This window comes from Pimephales promelas, chromosome 15, assembly GCF_988280905.1.
Source record: "Pimephales promelas chromosome 15, fPimPro1.hap1.1, whole genome shotgun sequence".
In the NCBI taxonomy this organism is placed as follows: Eukaryota; Metazoa; Chordata; class Actinopteri; order Cypriniformes; family Leuciscidae; genus Pimephales; species Pimephales promelas.
Genome location: NC_142783.1, coordinates 28,986,167 through 29,004,348, shown reverse-complemented (window position 1 = coordinate 29,004,348; position 18,182 = coordinate 28,986,167). Strand labels below are relative to the sequence as shown.

At 36.7% G+C, this 18,182-nt stretch overlaps 1 protein-coding gene across 1 annotated transcript; it reads left to right on the top strand.

Annotated features, from left to right (window-relative positions):
* Positions 1–8,410: 8,410 nt before the first annotated feature.
* On the top strand, positions 8,411–13,464 carry crip1 (cysteine rich protein 1). Its single transcript, XM_039667479.2, has 5 exons — positions 8,411–8,578; positions 12,445–12,539; positions 12,730–12,787; positions 13,068–13,120; positions 13,214–13,464. Exons 1-4 carry the CDS (start codon positions 8,539–8,541, stop codon positions 13,106–13,108), a joined length of 234 nt encoding a protein of 77 aa, XP_039523413.1. The 5' UTR covers positions 8,411–8,538; the 3' UTR covers positions 13,109–13,120; positions 13,214–13,464.
* Positions 13,465–18,182: the final 4,718 nt, after the last annotated feature.

Below are 18,182 nucleotides of genomic sequence, written 5' to 3'. Positions count from 1 at the left end.
TCATTCTAGTTTATTCTGAGGCATGTCAGAGAATTGGCTTTAAATAAAAGATTTACTATTCTTCAGTGCGCTGACAGTTTTCTCACTCTATTACTCACTGGTTTATTTTACAGGTAGGTGTTAAATGGCTAAACATTATGGATTGGGGAATTGATACTGTGCTACAGTGGCAGGTTACTATGGTTACCGAACAGTCGTTTTCCTGTATGTTCTGCTTTCCTTCAGCCTACTACTCCATTATGACATAACCAGTGTGTCCCACGCCAAACTCTCTCCATTGCAACCACAGTCATTTCCGTGCTGATAAACTGATTTAATGAAGACTCCAGAGTACACAAATGGAAACTGCCTGAAATGTAGGAGCCTTGCAGATCTATTGCATGAACATGGTGAAGAAAATCCCCAAGTTCAAAGCTTCACCAAGACACCAATAAACTCGTATTCCTGGTCATTTGTGTTACTGATCTATGCCATCTGTGGCTTGGTGGCCTCATAATTGAAACCGTGTGGATATGTGGTCTGCCCAAATATTATGTCTGATTTTGTATCAATGGATTTATGGTAGTATATATATATATGGCCAAGAAAGGGTAAGGCGGTGTCACAGTAAAGTGGATGATTGTAGTACTCTTGTGGCGGTAATCCACCAATAAATGCACTGTTGAGGCTTATTGATCTGCCTCTCAAATCCTGCAAAAATGTAACATTTCTGTCTTCAACGTTTTATTCAGTAGACAGGGCTTTTCAACCAGTTGTACCATTGCATATGAGAGTAATTTTCTCTGCTGTAAAGTAAAGCCAAAATAAAGTCAGTCAGATTACTTTTGATTTACCTATTGCTAGACTACCTCTCAAGTGAGTGAAAACAGAAACTGCATGGAAACTTGGCACTTTACGAAGCTGATGTTTTTTTGTCTGATGATATTTTCAGCTTTCTGCTTGTGTGCAATAGCTGAAATACAGTAATAGATGTTTCAAGTATAGTTAATATAATTTTTTTTTATCAAGTTTATTCAGAGTTCAGATATCACACTTCACTGAGATTGTGGTTAATATTTAGAAATGAGTCTAGCACTCAGGTGTGCTTGATAAATAACATTTTAAAGAACGTAAATCGTTTATTTAGGCAATTTTGATATTCTTTCCCACCTTTTTCACTTTCAACAATTTTTATTTGAATGCATTCTAAAAAGTTCTCATTCAATAATTGTGATTTGACTTTGAGTGGGGAATATTATAAAGTACACTTCTATTTTAGACTCACTTAAATCATAAATCGTTTATACAAAATCACAGTAACAGGGTCGACGTTTTGTTGTTATGGGAAAATCGAAACAAACAGATTTGAACTTGTCCTTAAAAAGTTCACTTCTTAAAAGAATGATAGTGTCATTATGAAAAATATGATGGTGTAACAGATTTTTGATGTAACAAACCTTTATGAAAAGCTTAGTTGAATTAATGCTGATACTAGAGCTGCTGTCATTTATGTGTTAAAAATATTCATATTATCACAGAAGTAATGGGATAAAAAGTCAGTTGTAAACTAATTCAACCCCCATTGTAAAATACAGACTTTCAGCTGTTTTCAATGAACAAATCAAACAAATGTCATTGAAATAGCACAATACAACAAATGTTTCAAGTGGTTTCCCAACTGAAAATATAACTTTTAATGAGTTTTTTATCTTAATGAGTGAAAATGATTCAACCCCATTCATTTCAAGCATCTTTAGTAATTAGTAGAGCACCCTTTTGCTGTTATGACCTGATGCAAATGCGATATATAACCAGACTAGCTTCTGGCAGCGTTTCTGAAGAATCTCAGCTCATTCCTCATGAGCAATGAGGAGGTTTCCAGTGCCAGAGGATGCAAAGCAGCCCAAGAGCATCACCGAGCACCACGTTCGAATCACCTTTCGCCTCTGTTAAGCGATTTGAATGTTTCCTTTTTGTTAAAAACCGAGCAAAGAACAACACTCGCCACTTTGCATACGCCTCTCCTTCATCTCTCTGATTGGTTTTAGGTCTATCCGCGACGTCCGTTGGTGACGCCCCTCTGGAAATGATTTGTCTATGACACTTTGCCAGACCATAACTCTTTAAAACCAGACCATAATTCGCAGTTACAACTGAGAACTGGCTGGTTTTAACCTGGCTGGGGTTCTTCTATTCAGCGGGTTGAATCATTTTTTAGATGAATTTGGGGAAACAATTGAAACATTTGTCTGGGGCGTGGGGCCACATGCTCATGATGAAAGACAAAAACATTTAAAAATATGAAAATGTGTTTTTTTTTTGTTGATTATTTACAGTATAATAATGTTAGCAAAGAGACATACAAGTATTCAAAGTTAATGAGGGAAACAAGTCAGCCGTTCTGTAGGATGACCCAGTTACATTAACCCAAGCATTGTGTCGAGCACTAAAGCTTGCTGAAGGCCAGCAGGGACTCGCTTCTCGCCCAGCTGGTGTCTGTCTGCCAGTGATTATTAAATCACACTTCTCAGCTTCATGTGACATGCTCTCTCAACATTTGCCCATTATACTGGAAAAATCCTCATCAGCTCAGGCAACAGCTACCTTGGAAAAGAAATGCCAATTGCACCCCAGCACGAAACACGGGCGTTTAATGCCAAACTGGTGCCAAATCATGAACAGCTCAGTGCCATAAAGTTTTAGTGGTAGTAAATACTGCACAGCAGCAGTATCCACTGACTGTGATAAGTCAAATCTCACAATAATTACACAGGAAGTGCAAGGAAACAAACAGTTCTTTCCTTTCTCTTTTTTCTTCTAAGGGTGTCAGTTTTCTCTTCTGTTCTAGCATAGATTTAACGCAACATATGCTTGCCATTTAGTTAACAAACGACAGTAGGCTAATCAAATACATTATGCTGTCTAACTTGATAACATGTTTAAATATTGGTCTGGCAATAAAAACAGACACGGGATGATACAATTGCCTTGCCATGCAGTGCAACGGCTTGCAACACTTGTTAAATTCTTCAAAACACATGCAAGCTCATCATATCCTGTTTTATTTCTTGTTGCCATGGCACAGGAAGTAAACTATGACAAATAACAGACGGTTGCTAAGGAAACAATTTTTTCTCCTTTTTGAGAAAATAGTTGTATACTTTCCATATTGTGCCACAGCAAAAATGAAGCTTAATGATGATCGTTTGAGATCATCACGTTTAAACCAGTCCCAAGTGAACCGATTATGTGTGCATATTGTCAATATTTGTTTTATTCAAATTTAATCGTGTTTTATTCTCGTTATTTCTTAAATAAACACATATTTTAGGGCTAACACATAAGCAGGTTACATCACAAAGAGGAAAATACCATTTAACCTAAACATGGGTTGACAAGTATGAGTGAACCATCTTGAAACCTTTCCAAGATAAACATTATTAACTGTATTGCCATGTATCTGATGAGATAATAGTACATGAGAAGGTGTTGCTGCAAGTACAGTAAGCCTGAGATGAATAGAATGATGACGTTGTTAATGTGCAGTGGATAAATAACATGTCAGTGATTTTATCTTTTTTTTTAACATCACGTGTGTTGAGAGAGACATAAAAATCGTTCAGCTGTCAATCAAGGTTACAAACTCACCCATAACAGAGTTACTATGGCAACATCTCCACCCACCCATATTGACATCATCACTGCTAGGTTGTGATGCAACAGTAAAGTGTAGTGAAAGAATCACCCTCAAGGTCTGTAGACTGTCTCTCTCTCTGTGTGTGTGTCCTCCTCGTCTTTGAGTCATTGACAAGCTATACCTTTTGTCTGTTCTCATTTAACAAAAAGAACACATTGCTTGAATCCCAGCCCTCCCTTGTTTGTGTTCAGCAGTGATGAGTTCAGTCCTGAAAACTGTTATTCCACAGATCCTGATTGCCTAATCACATATGTATGTGTTTGTTTTCATTGCACTCCCTCTCTCTCTCTCTCTCTTTTATGCACCCTGATCTATCGAACTGGCATTGGGCTGCCAAAAATAGCCCACTACGCTACAAAACGATCTGCGATTATGCCACAAATATGATTTTGTTTTGTAGAGAATAACACCAGGAAATCAAGTTATTTCTAAGAGAAGCATTTTCGAGTAATGATCTGTGAACCACAGCAATTTGCTAATGCCGAATATTGTCTGCCAGACGGATTACAATAGCGGTCCCTCAGAGACGTACAGTGGGAATGTTTTGAACATTGACCGATGCAGCGTTGCGGAGTAACTGACTGGAATAAGCAACTCTATTATCTTACTGTATTTTCAGTAGCGTGGCTGGAGGTCAGCACTTTTCAATATAATGTAGCTTTTCCAGGTCCAGAGTTAAGGCCTGTTCAAGTACAATACTATAATGATAACGATAAAGATATATTTAAAGTGCAAACAATCATTCTAAATTTAAAAGAATAGCAGTCTACACACCACAACTATAACGACACAGATGAATGATACAGTTGGAATCACTTTCATTTAAAATTATTTCTTCAGGGTTTTTTTTTGGCGGTTGGCAAACCAGCTTATAGGTACTTTACCGCCACCTACTGGACCGGAGTGTGGAAGGGGAATAATAATATTTAATATATATATATATATATATTTTTTTTACTTTTATACTTTTAGGCCTCTTTCTTTAAAAAATGTAATTAACAGTGCATATATTTTCCTAAATGCTGCTACAAGTGTGTTTTTTTAAAGTGAAGTTTAGTTTCAATTTACCAATTACTTTGAATTACTTTTGGCACTTTTCCACTACACAGTACCAGCTCAACTCGACTCGACTGTACCTGTTCCTGCTTGCGGGTACTTTTTTTTGTACCGATAAGGCGATACTAAAATGTCACGTGAAAACAATGCCAACTGCTGATTGGTCAGAAAGAATCGTCACCATTCACTGCGCCATCATTACACGCGCCAGATGGAGTATCCAGAATAACCCCGCTATTTTTAAATAGTTTGGCCAGAGATAGTTACTAAACTATCTACTATTATTATGGCAACCACGCCGTGGTCAAACGAGGAGGTGCAGACTTTCCTTTGTTTGGTGGCCGAAGAGAGGATCCTGTGAGAGATTGATAGGGCAACGAGGAACGAAAGGCGTCGCTATGACGACTGGGTAAAATTTGTGGTGATACTGTCTGCAATGGAAAACGGAGAGAAAAGTCCGAGCCGAGTCGGTAATGGAAAAGCGCCATTTCTTTCCTTTTCATATAGATAACAATCCACAATCACATGTTGGACAGACTTAGTTGATTGCACAAAAAAAAAAAAAAAAATTCTTACTGATGAAAAATAAAACATTGACAGCCAATGAGAATCCATCCTGCTTTAATTGATGAGCACGAGAGAGCATTTAAAGCGGCAGATGACGTAACTAACGCACGCTTAGAATAAACAGAACGTTATTGTGCGTTGGTGTGGATGCTAATATAGTTATCGTTCTTGGTGTAAACCAAGTGTGCCGCACAAGACCTAAGCCAAAGCATTTTGATCGCCCCCTGGTGGCTGGCTGCAGTATATATATCATAATTCTATATGTTCGTTTTTCTAATAGGTTTGGTTTATTGAATTAATTGATGTTTGATGCTAAAAAAACAGGGTGTAACGCCATGATTCACAGCTGAGCGACAATCGGCAAGTTACTGGGATATTACAGTGAAAAGAAGGCGGAGACACACTGTCCATCTTTTTTTTAAAAGGCTATAGACCTTATTCACAGCAGCGCCATTTTTGATTTTTAATGGTAATGAAAGCGAGGCTGTGAGGGATAGACATCTTTTCAGTGGGTTGTACTGTTAATGTTTTTGGATTGTTCTGCTCACTGAACATTGCAAAAATATCTTTCCAAGAAGTTTTAATAGACCAAAAACTCCAGACACATGAGCTGTGGAAAATTGTAAGTAATCAGGGAGCTTTATTTAGCTTTTTACAGCGAATGCCATTGAAAACATACCTTGCTTTCATTCCTGTCATGGCGCTGTTCTCATTAAGGTGTGAACGATAACAATAAAGACCTTCTTTCATGAGTAGCGCTGTTCTAACGCATGTCTGTTTTTATGTGACAGTCACAAGGTGAGTCCACGATGATTCAATCTACATACTTTGAAGCGTAATCCTTATGCATCCTTTAAAAATAAACAGTTGGGGGAAGCGAGCAATGAGGGTGTCCAGATCAGATAACGCTTTTGGTGATGGTAAGCAGACAGTGATAATAGAGCTGGAAGAGACTGGCAGGAAAATTTCCCGCTCAGCATGGATTGCTGGATCTACTGTCAACAGAGGGAGGAAATGAAGATCAGTGGAAAATCCTTGATGGTGAACCTCACAGTGTAACACTGGGAAAGCCCAGTGAACAGGACTGCAGTTACACAGGCCTGCTAGAGATGAAACGGCGGGTGGGTTGTTTGCTGGCTGTTGGAGCCTGCTGAGACGAAACAGTGGCCAGGCATGACTGGGTAAACATGGGTGGCACGATAGTTGGGAGCTTGCTGATGGATAAGCTAAGAGCTGTCAAGATAGATCAAACACAGATGAAGAAGAAGAGACAGAGAGAGGGTTGCATGCTATATACACATACTGTGGTTCAAGAATCATTCAGATTCAGCATACATATTCAGTATATTCCTATTCAGTGCACAAACATGCAATATATTACAGAGGTGTTCAACAGTCTGTGACCACTTTGTCATGTTAAAGTCACCACAAAAGCAAAATAGACAATTCTTCTTTTGTTTTTTTATTGAATATTGCAGTGCTTATTATAATTGATTTATTTAGTCGTTTCACTTAGATATAAGTTTGTGTTTACATAATACATGCGTGTGTAATGTGTATAATTATTTTGTTTATTTATATTTACATGCATGTATGTAAGGAATATTTGCTGGTATATACTTCTTATATATTTAGACATAATTAATATTATGTATAAATATAAATATTTGATATATTAGGAACACATTTTGTCCTAAATATATACAAAATAATTATAAACACTACGCACACATATATTATGTAAACACAAACTTTTATTTTGGATGCGATTAATCGTTGCCCAACCCTAATTTCATGTCGACGTTAAGTTTAAATTAAAGTTTGGGGATTTTTAAAATGTGAGTGCACACATTTGAAAAAAATAAAAATAAAATAAAAATAAATCATGACTTTTTAATTCATAAATAATTATACCAAAGCGTATTGACCTTGACAAAGTTACAGATGAGTGTGACTGATAGCATATCAGTTTTATGGCTTTCTTCATGTTGTTTAGGCACAACCTAAACAGATTTCTTTCAAATATTATTAATATATATAAAAAACTGCTTCATTAGTTTTATTTTCTGAAAATACCTATAAATTTATCAGTTCATTATTAAATCAGGATTTTTTACTTTATGAGGAGACATACAGGTGTTTTTTTTATTCAGAAACGTGTTGACCATACAGGTGTATCGAAGTTATGAAATACATTTTAAAAATATTTTTGAATAAATTAATAGATCCAGACACAATGTGTCATGTCATTTCATCTGGTTAAACAGCTATACAATGGCATCAATATCTCTATCTGTGTGTGTGTGTGTGTGTGTGTGTGTGTCATGTATCAGTGACATTGATATATAAATGATGTATCACATTAATAGGATCAATGGCACTCAATTTTGTACGTCAATGATGTATTTCACTGCCATTCAAAACATGTTGAGCAGTTGCCATGGTGTATTTTATCAATCCAAGGGTTGGGCAGAGACACACCTATATCCTCTCAGGAAATATTTGATCTATCAAATACTGATGTTACTAAATGTTAACACGCATATAGGCATTCATTAAATAGCTACTCAAAGACACAGATCTCTATAATGCACCAGATTCATAATAGTGAATGAATGAGAAAATATCCAAGTAAGTGCTTTTGTCTCCGGCAAACAAACTACAAACTATTTTAAAAACACAAAATAGTGATGATGCCCAGCATGTCTGGCACTTTACTGATGACATGTTCAACATTTGGCTGTTTGATTATGAATGCGTCGTTCAGCACGGATGGTCTCTTCTGAAAAAGATTCGCTCTGAATGTAATGAAGGGTTGTATCTAACAGGATCATATTTCTACTCTGTGTCACATTTCCATCTTCATTTCAAACACGCACAGAACTCACACACCTGAGGTTATTCACACACGCAATGAATCTCCGTTGTTTGTATTCTCTCTAAAAACTAATTGAAAGTCAAATAAATAGCCTACAGAATGAACAGAGTAAAAAGGGTAGCTAGCCTATATCTAGACTAGATGAATCAAGGCGCGTTCTTACGCACGCACACACGCGCGCTCCCGCTCCCTGTCTCTCTCGCTCTCTCCGTGACCGTGTGCAAACTGTTTCCACAGTACTATAAATAAGGCTGCAGAGTAGATAGTCTCACACCAAAGGCGTGGCAGTGTGCAGGTGGACTCCATCTCAACTCTATTCTAGCTGGACTTTTCTCCTCCGAGGAACTAAATCACCGCAAACATGCCTAAATGCCCAAAGTGCGATAAGGAAGTGTACTTCGGTAAGACTCCTGTGAAATATTCATATTTATATATATATATACACAGTCTACTCTTTTACTCTAAGAAAAAGTATGAAAACAAGGTCAAAGTACACTACTTTGTTGTATAATTTATTATAAATATTTCGATGTTTAAATGAATGTGCAAACTAGTTTGAATGCAACTGCACGAGGGATTAATCAGGAAGAGAGATGTCAACTGATGCATGTGGACACTATTTCCTGCTTGAAACTTTTGCAAAACAGCCTTTACCAAATAACTTGTGCAGATATGTTTGCAGCAATAAAACAGTCATGAAGAATAAAGTATAGAAAAAAAACTTTGAATGTAAATGTAGTAGAGTTGTACAGTGTTGGGTTGTACAGTATGTTGTTGTGAGGTGGTTTTGAAAAACAGAAAATATAGCATGCTTTGAATGTGTAATTTACATTATTTAGATTTACAATAATAACATGCATACCAGATAGGGGTAAGCACAGCCGAGGCTATGCAAATGACAACGTCAAATTCGGCTTTACATTGTAAAGTAACCTTTTTGCATTGTGTATTCAAACAAACTATTTGAATAGCTTCTAGGAAGGCAACAAAACAATGGTTTAAAGAACTTTAGGCTATTATTTGACTCAGATTCATCCAGGAATCAGATATGTATCTGTAACAAATAATTACAGGGAAATAATATGGTAAATGTATGTATTGAAAATGAATTTGTGAATATTTATAAGTTTCTGAGCATGCCAAGCTTCTCCACTGAGACTCTCTCATACCGCAAGTCTGGGCTTGGGTTTTGTCCAGACCATTCAACTTTTCTTTGCTATTTACCGAACATTTGTAGACAATATGAACTGTTTGTGGTAGGTTTCCATCATCCAGCAGTGTAGTTCACAACGTTTTCCTTCACTTTGAAACACAAAATCCTTCTCTAAAAAAAAATGTCAAAGCCAGCATTTAATTAAAAGTTGAAATTTTACATTTTCTCTGATGTAAGATAAATTCCTCAATACTGCCGCATCTCACACCATCCATCTTGTTCAACGCTAGTGTTCTCTGAACCTGTAACTTTTCCATCACACAAAACTGCCTCATGTGGCTGGTGCTGGTCTTTCTTCACTCGGACTTATTTAATATTCGTATGGAAGCAATCTAACAACTGCAGCCTCTCAGAGATGGAAAGAGAAAATCCACTGTGAAGATATAAGATTAGATACTGGTATAATCAAAATAACATAATTTTCCAGCTTTTCCAAACTGCGAATATAAAGTGGGTGTTCTGAAGTGTAATTTCAGTTTATATACACTCTAAAAATAAGCCATTGGGTTACTTTTTTTTATTACATTTATAACCAAACGTTTGGGTTTGTCCATATTTGACCCAAAGTTGGGTTAAAACAACCCAGTAATTTTTTAGAGTGTATATTGCACAATTATGGCATAATTCAGGCACTCATTCAGACAGTCTAATTTTTGTGGTTCGCTTTCACAGATTTGTTTTAATCACAATACATGCAAGTTTATAGGTACAGTGTGCCATTATTTTATCAACATCAAACAGATTTGTAAAAATAATGACAGTTTTGAAACAGGTTTCCAAAACACTCCCCTCAAACGTCTCCAATTGGTCAGTCAAACACATAGTCCCGCCCCAAAAATCAAACAATTGGTATGAGTCACTGTTGCTCCATCTGGCTGGTCAGGAAGCTTAAACAAACAGAGCAAAGTTTTTTATAGTTTAGAGTGGAAATATGTAAACATAGAAAAAAATCACATTTTAGCTACTCTAAAAGTATATTAAAAAAACCCTACACATTTAAAATAAACAAAACATTAAATAATATTTATAAATGTTATTTTTTTATTAATATTTCTACTAATATATTTTTCCCCAATTCCTCTTTGCATGAGAAACAGTTTCTCCATTTATAATGTTATGAAAAACAAGACGTCAGTAATTCACCTGAAGATTACAAATCTCTATGTTGTAGACTTTACACCCATTCTAGGACACTTTGCATTGATAGAATGTTAACAGAGAGAGAGAGATTAGTGTGTCCACTGTGTATTTGACTGAGGGAAGTTAAGTAATTACTGTCTTAGGTGTGGCTCAGATGACCGAACTATTTCTTGGCAGCGCTGCAAGGGCCCAAACCCATCCTGGTGAATTCCTTTCGGCCCTGTTTGTCCTTTAAAAATGCTCTTTCTCACATGGACCATTGATTCTCTCCCAGTATGTCTGGATCATGAGTTCACAGTCCAGAACTAAACAAAAGGGCTTCCTGTGTCATCCACCGTGTAGTGTGACTGACTAGCTGAGCTGGGATGAGAATGACTCTTATTACAGCTGTTGTGTGCAATTATAGCCGCTCACAGACAGTAGTCCATAACAATGGGAGTTATGTAGTGTTATGTGTTATCCTTCAACACTCAGCCTACTACATAAAGTATGAAGCGTTACTTGGTGTTTGGGGTCTTTGCTATCATCTCATCACATTTTTCACAGATGGGAACAGTTAATCTGCTCTTTGTCCATCCTTTGGTTTCTGCATGCCAAAAAGCTCAAACAAAGCTCTTCACTTGAAGTCATAAATCTGACATCTTTCAGAGTGGTCATGCTTTCAGACAGTCTTTGGCGTCGATATAGATGCTTGCCCATAACCTCCCTCGTAAAAGGCACGATCGAGCACCTCCCCTAACTGGAGAGGCCTGAGCATGCATGACTTTGTCTTCCCTTCCCACTTCTTTTATGATGTTCATCATGAGGGTTGTTTGGAGAAATCTTTCTGCTGAGGGCTGCAGATAAAGACTTCTTTATGGGACTTTTAAAGGGAAAGGGAGGAATGAATTCCTCTGGGAGTGTCCTGCATACAGCGAGCGTCCACACCCACCCATGTTCATGACTTTATCTGCTTTGAGCCGAGAACACAATAATCTGACAAGACTTGTAGCGCGCTGGACTTCAGATTGAGCTTTGTTGACATTAAAAGCTCGTCATGACTTTAATTGAACTACATAATGGCTCCAAATTAGCTCATTTTTAACTCATGTCTGATTGACTATGTATTCCCCTGACTCTTTTGTTAAAACAACTTTACGGCTAATGAGTGATCATTTAGATTCTTCCAAGTTGTCGATGAGGTCATAAACTGGCCCAGATGGAAACAAACATTTCTTTTAAACATTTTCTGCATTGACTTTTTAAAGGAAATCTTTGCACTTTAGATAAATGGATTTAAACCGTGTTAAATAAATCTCCTATTTTCACCGATGATTCCAATCCTTAACCAAAAATAATTATTTATTAAATATTTAAAGAGACATATCATACCAAAAACTGTCTGAATTTCTTTCTTCTTCAGAACATAGAGGATCTTTTTTTGTCTATACAATGGAAGTCAATGGGGTCCAAAACAGCACTGAACTACATTTACTTTCACTAATCATTAATTATACTTTCACAAGTCAGAAAATGACTTTGTTAAAAATATTGTTTGCGTTCAATGGAAGAAAGTCACATAGGTTTTAAACAACAAAAGTGAAAAATGGAATTTTCATTTTTGGGTGAACTATCCCTTTAAATATTTATTAAAAAATTTACATATTTTGACGAAGAACTGGCTTCACTGGAGGGGGAAGGGGTTGGTACCTTTAAAGCCAAATATTTAATTCCCTGGGAATTGATACAAAATATAGCCTACCTCGAAATGCAATGTAAGTCACTTTGGTTGGTTAAAAGAATCTACAAAATGAATAAAAATTTGGCTGGGAAATTTTGTACAAAATGTGCAGTGCAATTCTGCAGAAATCAATCCATGTTGGCCTATTTTTATTTGGTTTTATAAATCAATGATGTTTATCATTAATGTTTCAGCGGAGAGAGTGTCATCGCTTGGCAAAGACTGGCATAGACCGTGTCTGAAGTGTGAGAAATGCAACAAGACCCTGTCGGCTGGCTCACATGCAGAGGTAAGTCAGTAGCAGAATTACACACACGCACTGCCAACCTCTTACTGGGACAGATTAATGTGAAAATGGAGTCAAGTTAACTTTTGGCATACTTTTACCTTGCATAAACACTTCAGGGGGTTGGGCTGTCAGAGTATTATGTCTTGCATAATTCAAGTCCGTATACTGACTAATGTGTTTCAACTCACAGCATGAGGGGAAGCCCTATTGTAACAACCCATGCTACGCTGCACTCTTTGGACCTAAAGGTACGTTACAACAATGCATCATTTTACTGTACTGTTACTGTTAAACTAGAGTATCACATGATGATGACATAGACTACTGCTTCACCTCATAAGCACATGGACTGGACAGTACATGACCGCTATACAATCTCTCATCTCATGAATTTATTCAAATTTCTTGCATTATCCAGTGGCACTTAATGCAAATGTATCCCTTACACTTATCCAGAGAGTTTTTTGTATGTTTAATTCTCAATGTCCTCAAATGAATGTTTAATTTTAATTCTCTTTTTGCCCTCAGGTTTTGGACGTGGTGGCACTGAAAGCCACACATTCAAATAGGCAATTGCACAGGTGAGTTTACAAAATAAAAAATGATACATTAAACCTATACTTAAAGTAGGTAATGTGACATGTTCTAACTGTACTCTTCTTTTTCATTTACAGGCTTTTCTCACTCCATATGCTTGTTTTTAGTTTTTTGCCACTATTTTTATCCACATATTGTTAAACCAAAGACAAAATGACCAAGCCATGCCATTTTTTAGTAAGTACTAATTTGTGTAATCAGGTTGTTGTTGTTTTTTTAAAGGTTGTCTGCTAGAGCAGCACACAATGATGTTTCAGTGGGGGTACTAGTCATAGACCCGTTTATAATTAAACTGAACATTATACATTAAATGTATGTTTTAAACCTCTTCTTGTCCCTCAAATTTTTTTCCTCAAATGAAATGAAAAATTATTCATCCATGAAAAAAAATTTTGCATTGTTTTTTTATTATCCGTTTGACAATAGCTATCTTTACATGGAAACTTAGTTTGAAATCATTCTGATTGACGAATCTGAACATAAAGTTTACATGAACACTAAATAAAGTCAGGTTGATGTGTGCATTTATATGTCACAAGCTTTAAATCAGAATTGATTGACTCGCAGACACTCCACAAATATACAGTTTCCCACGGTAGGCACCTACAGTACTTACCATTCCCCACCACTGCTTCTTTTTTTCTTTTTTAAAGCAGACTTAATATCGATCTATTTTGGGTCCTAATCAGTAGACATCAAGCACAAATGCTTATACAATGCTGCTTATATTAATTATGCAGTAAAAAAAATACCCCTTCCTGCACCCAAAACAGGGCGTCTGTGGAATGAGAGTCTGAAGCAAGGACAAGGAATGTGCGTATTACATTCGCCACGTTGTCATTATGTGACCAACTAGCGTCAGTTGCTTTGCTTTACCGCCATTCACAAATCCTCTCCCGTGCCCTCATAGGATAGTAAAGTGTCCATCGTATGCACACTCTAAAAAATGCTGGGTTGTTTGAATCCAAATTTGGGTAAAATATGGATAAACGCAAATGTTGGGTTAAAAATGCAATAAAAAATGTAAAGTTGAAAGTTGGGTTAAAATTTGAATTTACATTTGTTTAGAATGCACACTTCAGAATCTTGCCGGAAAGTAGTAGGTTATCCAGGTACTCTGTTATAGAAAGACATTCCTCTGTTATAGACATTCCAAGGACTAGATTGAAATTGAGAGATGTCGGGCATTTGCTGTCGCAGCTCCAAAGCGCTATTCGTTATTTTAAATGAAACCTGAAATTACATTTGCTAGAATTAGTGTTTGGTTCAGTAGGTTAGCAAGAGGCTCTTAACAAATGTTGTCATTGTTTTGTCTGAAAGTACATTTTATTTATGTCATTTTAGTGTGAGACTGTACAGCACATTGGTCAGTGTCCTTTATAAATAAAATTAATGAATGAAAATTAAATGAAAGCCAGGTACTTTTTGCCTGCTCTTTTATGAGTAGCTACTGTGAATTCGGACATACTACTTTTGTCACATACTCTTTTTTTGCCTACGTTATTATAGGGATGTATGCGATTTCGGACAAAGCCTATATATGCGTTCAACAACAACTCGTTCCGTGACTCATTACGCCATTTTTATATCGTTGCAGATATGCAAAACATTCCGTTTCCGTTTACATTTCCAATCGAACTGATTAAAAATGTTTAAATTCACATCTTACAAGATTTGGCCAATTCATTCCAATTGACGTGGTTACAAAAGCTAATGATAGTTTCCTACACATTTGTGACAAAATGTGTCACTAATAACATCATACATGAGATGATACATCATGATGTTGTTACTTCTGCTTTCATTTAAGAAGCTTAATGTGATAAATATTTCACGCGGAGAAGAAAAGCTTCAGGCCACCGGCAAACTGACGATTTATTATTATTTTATTTGGCACTTGGCGAGTGTTAATATTGCCCCACCATAAGATGGCTCTTTAACAGAGCAATTTCCACTTTGAGAGGAGGTGAAGCCAACAGATGTTGAGCTTTATATTGAAAAACGAATCATCACTGACACGGTTCCAGAAACATGAAACCGTTTCATGCAAGCAGAGTTCATTTAGAGTAATGACTCAGAGTACAGCCACTTCCGAGGAAACGATTTGCCCGAAGGGTTAATCGGTAACTATTGAATTTTTTAGAATACCCTTATATGGAAACATACCAGAATCAACACATGCTGAATCCCACATGCATTTCGAGGTGACTGGCTTCAAAAGGGAGTGCCACTTCCAGTCTGTGACTGTTTGACTTGTGTTGTGTGCCTACACCCCTTCGACTCCTTCCCACCATCCAACACAGAGCGGCTGCTGGCGGGTCAGAGGACAGCAGTCGCTATGGTAACAGACACAAACAAAAACCAACAGTGACTTGGCCAAGTGCTCAGCATGTCTCTCTTTAGCATTTGGCCCTGAACAACGATCCTTTATCATGGTGAGAACTGGAATGAAAGAATGAGAAGGTTCCCCGCATTGCTATTTAAAATATTTTTCAAAGAAAGAAGCATTGAGCGCGCGCATCCTGAAATGCATCTATTTTTATAGCAATATAATTGAGATCACGCAGCTGTGCAGGTTACACCCCTTCACGCTTGCAACCCACAGGAAGGATATTTCAGATTTTTAGATGCAATGACAGAACTGAAACTGCTTTGGAGCCATTATCTGCGAAAAACTTGCATAAACATACTCAAACAGAGAAACTGCCAATTAATCTAAACTCGCATGGCCACGTATTATATACTGAGCTCTCGCTTCCTTCACTCATCAGGGCTGCAATGACAGCACAGTTTCCTTCAACGGTTTTATGACAGGATATTTTTCAAGTTTTCTTTGGTGAAAGTGACTTTAACTGGGCAAGCAGTACAATGCAACGGACCAAAGGGGATTATTACATTTGCCCAAGAATAACACTGCAGTTTTATGTGTTATTAAGAAGCTCAGAGTCACGAGTTATGGAATTCATTCATATAAAGTTTTTAGCCAACAACATGGTACAAAGTAGTACATAACGCTTCCAGCACATTTCAGCTTAATATCCTCTGTTTTAAAAATGACATTTTTACCATTGCACACTATTTTTTTTTAGGTTTCTCAAATGGGCCTTTTTACAAAGCATTCCCTACAAATGTCTTTTCAGTTTTAGTGTTTTCCCTGTACTGTTATAATCTGCTACTGGTTACAATTAACAACATAATTTTTTTACACAAAGGAAGAAAAATACTATGGAAGTCAATGGGGTACGTCAACTGTCAGGTTACCAACATTCTTCAAAATATCTTCCTTTGTATTCAGCAGAAGAAAGAAATTCATACAGGTTTGAATATATTATGACAGAATTACAATTTTTAAGTGAAGTAGGCTATTTCTTTAAGACTGGTTATAACTTTAAGGATGCTCTTGGGAACTGCACTCCTGAGTGGTTGTTACCATGTTGCTATGGGGTTGCTAGGGTGTTGGGAGTGTTTGTTAACATGTTTGTAAGCAGTTTTTACGTGGCCCATGTTGAAAGGACCCAGTTCAAAGTCTATTTGAAGTTCTGGTCTCTCCATATGGCTCATATAGCCTAAATTTTTATCATCCATGAAGCCAAAAGCATAAGTCTGATTAATTAGAAAAATAATAGCACACCTCTTCTGAACAACATGAATGATTTGAAGTATTATACATGTCAAAGTTTAATATTTGTTTGAGTAATATAATGGCATTAGAGTCTAAGAGATATTAGGAAAATTCGGTAAAATATTTTTTTGTGGGGATTACAAGAAGTTATGCAGTTAACTCTTAATCATCAACAATAATGATATAAAAAGCATAAATTATTACTGTGTGATTAGTTTTATTGTGCAGAGCTCAGAGAAGCTGTAACTAAAGCCATGATAGACCATAAAACATGGAATGGATTTTCCAAAAACTTTTCCAAATAAACCTTTCAAGCGCATGAATTTGTCCGAGAAAGTACAACAGAGTTCTATTGATAGCAGACAGCCCTGCCAGAATGCGACATGAGGGAAAAAAAACTGTGGTTTGATTTGAAATCTGGTCCTCGTCTCTTTTGGCACAACAAAATATTTGTTGAATTAAATGTTCCGTCCCTTCAGTCTGATCTTATTGCATCCACCCTCACTCACTCACAAACGGTGAAGCAAGGCTGGAAGCAATCTGCTGCGATGAGCTGCACATTTCTCATCATGTTTAACGAGTCAGCTAGTCAGTGTGTGCAAATAAGAGTGGAGAGAGAGAGAGGAAGAGCCGATCGGAGCTACGGACACCTGCGAGGTGTGAGGGGCTTCACATCTGTCTTTCTTATTGTGTTAATTAGCAAACAGGGTGGGCTTCCTGCAAAATCCCAGAGGCCGAATGTGATAATATCCATGCAGTACTTGAATATGTTTGAAATATAGGATACTTACAGAATACTGCACAGTATACACGGTACACTGCATACTATTTTTTAAAAATAGTAAGAAAAGCAGTGGATATTATTCCAAAATGGATCCTTTTGTCATCCTGGGGTTCTCAGAAGCGGAAGTTGTCATAGTTGGGTAAACTTCTATAGTGGTGAACGATATAATTTGCTGCAACAGCAAAAGAAAAATAAACAATAACAAATAATTCATGAATTAAAACTTTTTAATGATAAAAATATGAAAAAAATTATTACTATAGATTTGCAATGTTGATAACTCTGGAAACACAAGTTATTCTGACTCTGTGAAAAGGGTCTAAATATACGTTTCAATCAGTAGTGCCAAATAAATGACATCCAGTTATCGGCAAGAAAATATTGATGCTTACTTCGGATTTTTAATTGAATTTTGTGTAAAAATATGTTTTGGTAAGGTTGGTAAATAATGAATGAAGGGCTGTTAAAAATTATGGTTGTCATTTCCAGGGTTCTCAGAAGCGGAAAATTCATCATAGTTAGGTGAACTTCCATAGTGGCTAACAGAATCTACAACAAATATATATATATATATGCATTTCCATTTGCTCCAATAGCAAAGGCATTAAACATGCATGCAGCAGCATTAACCAGTTTTCTG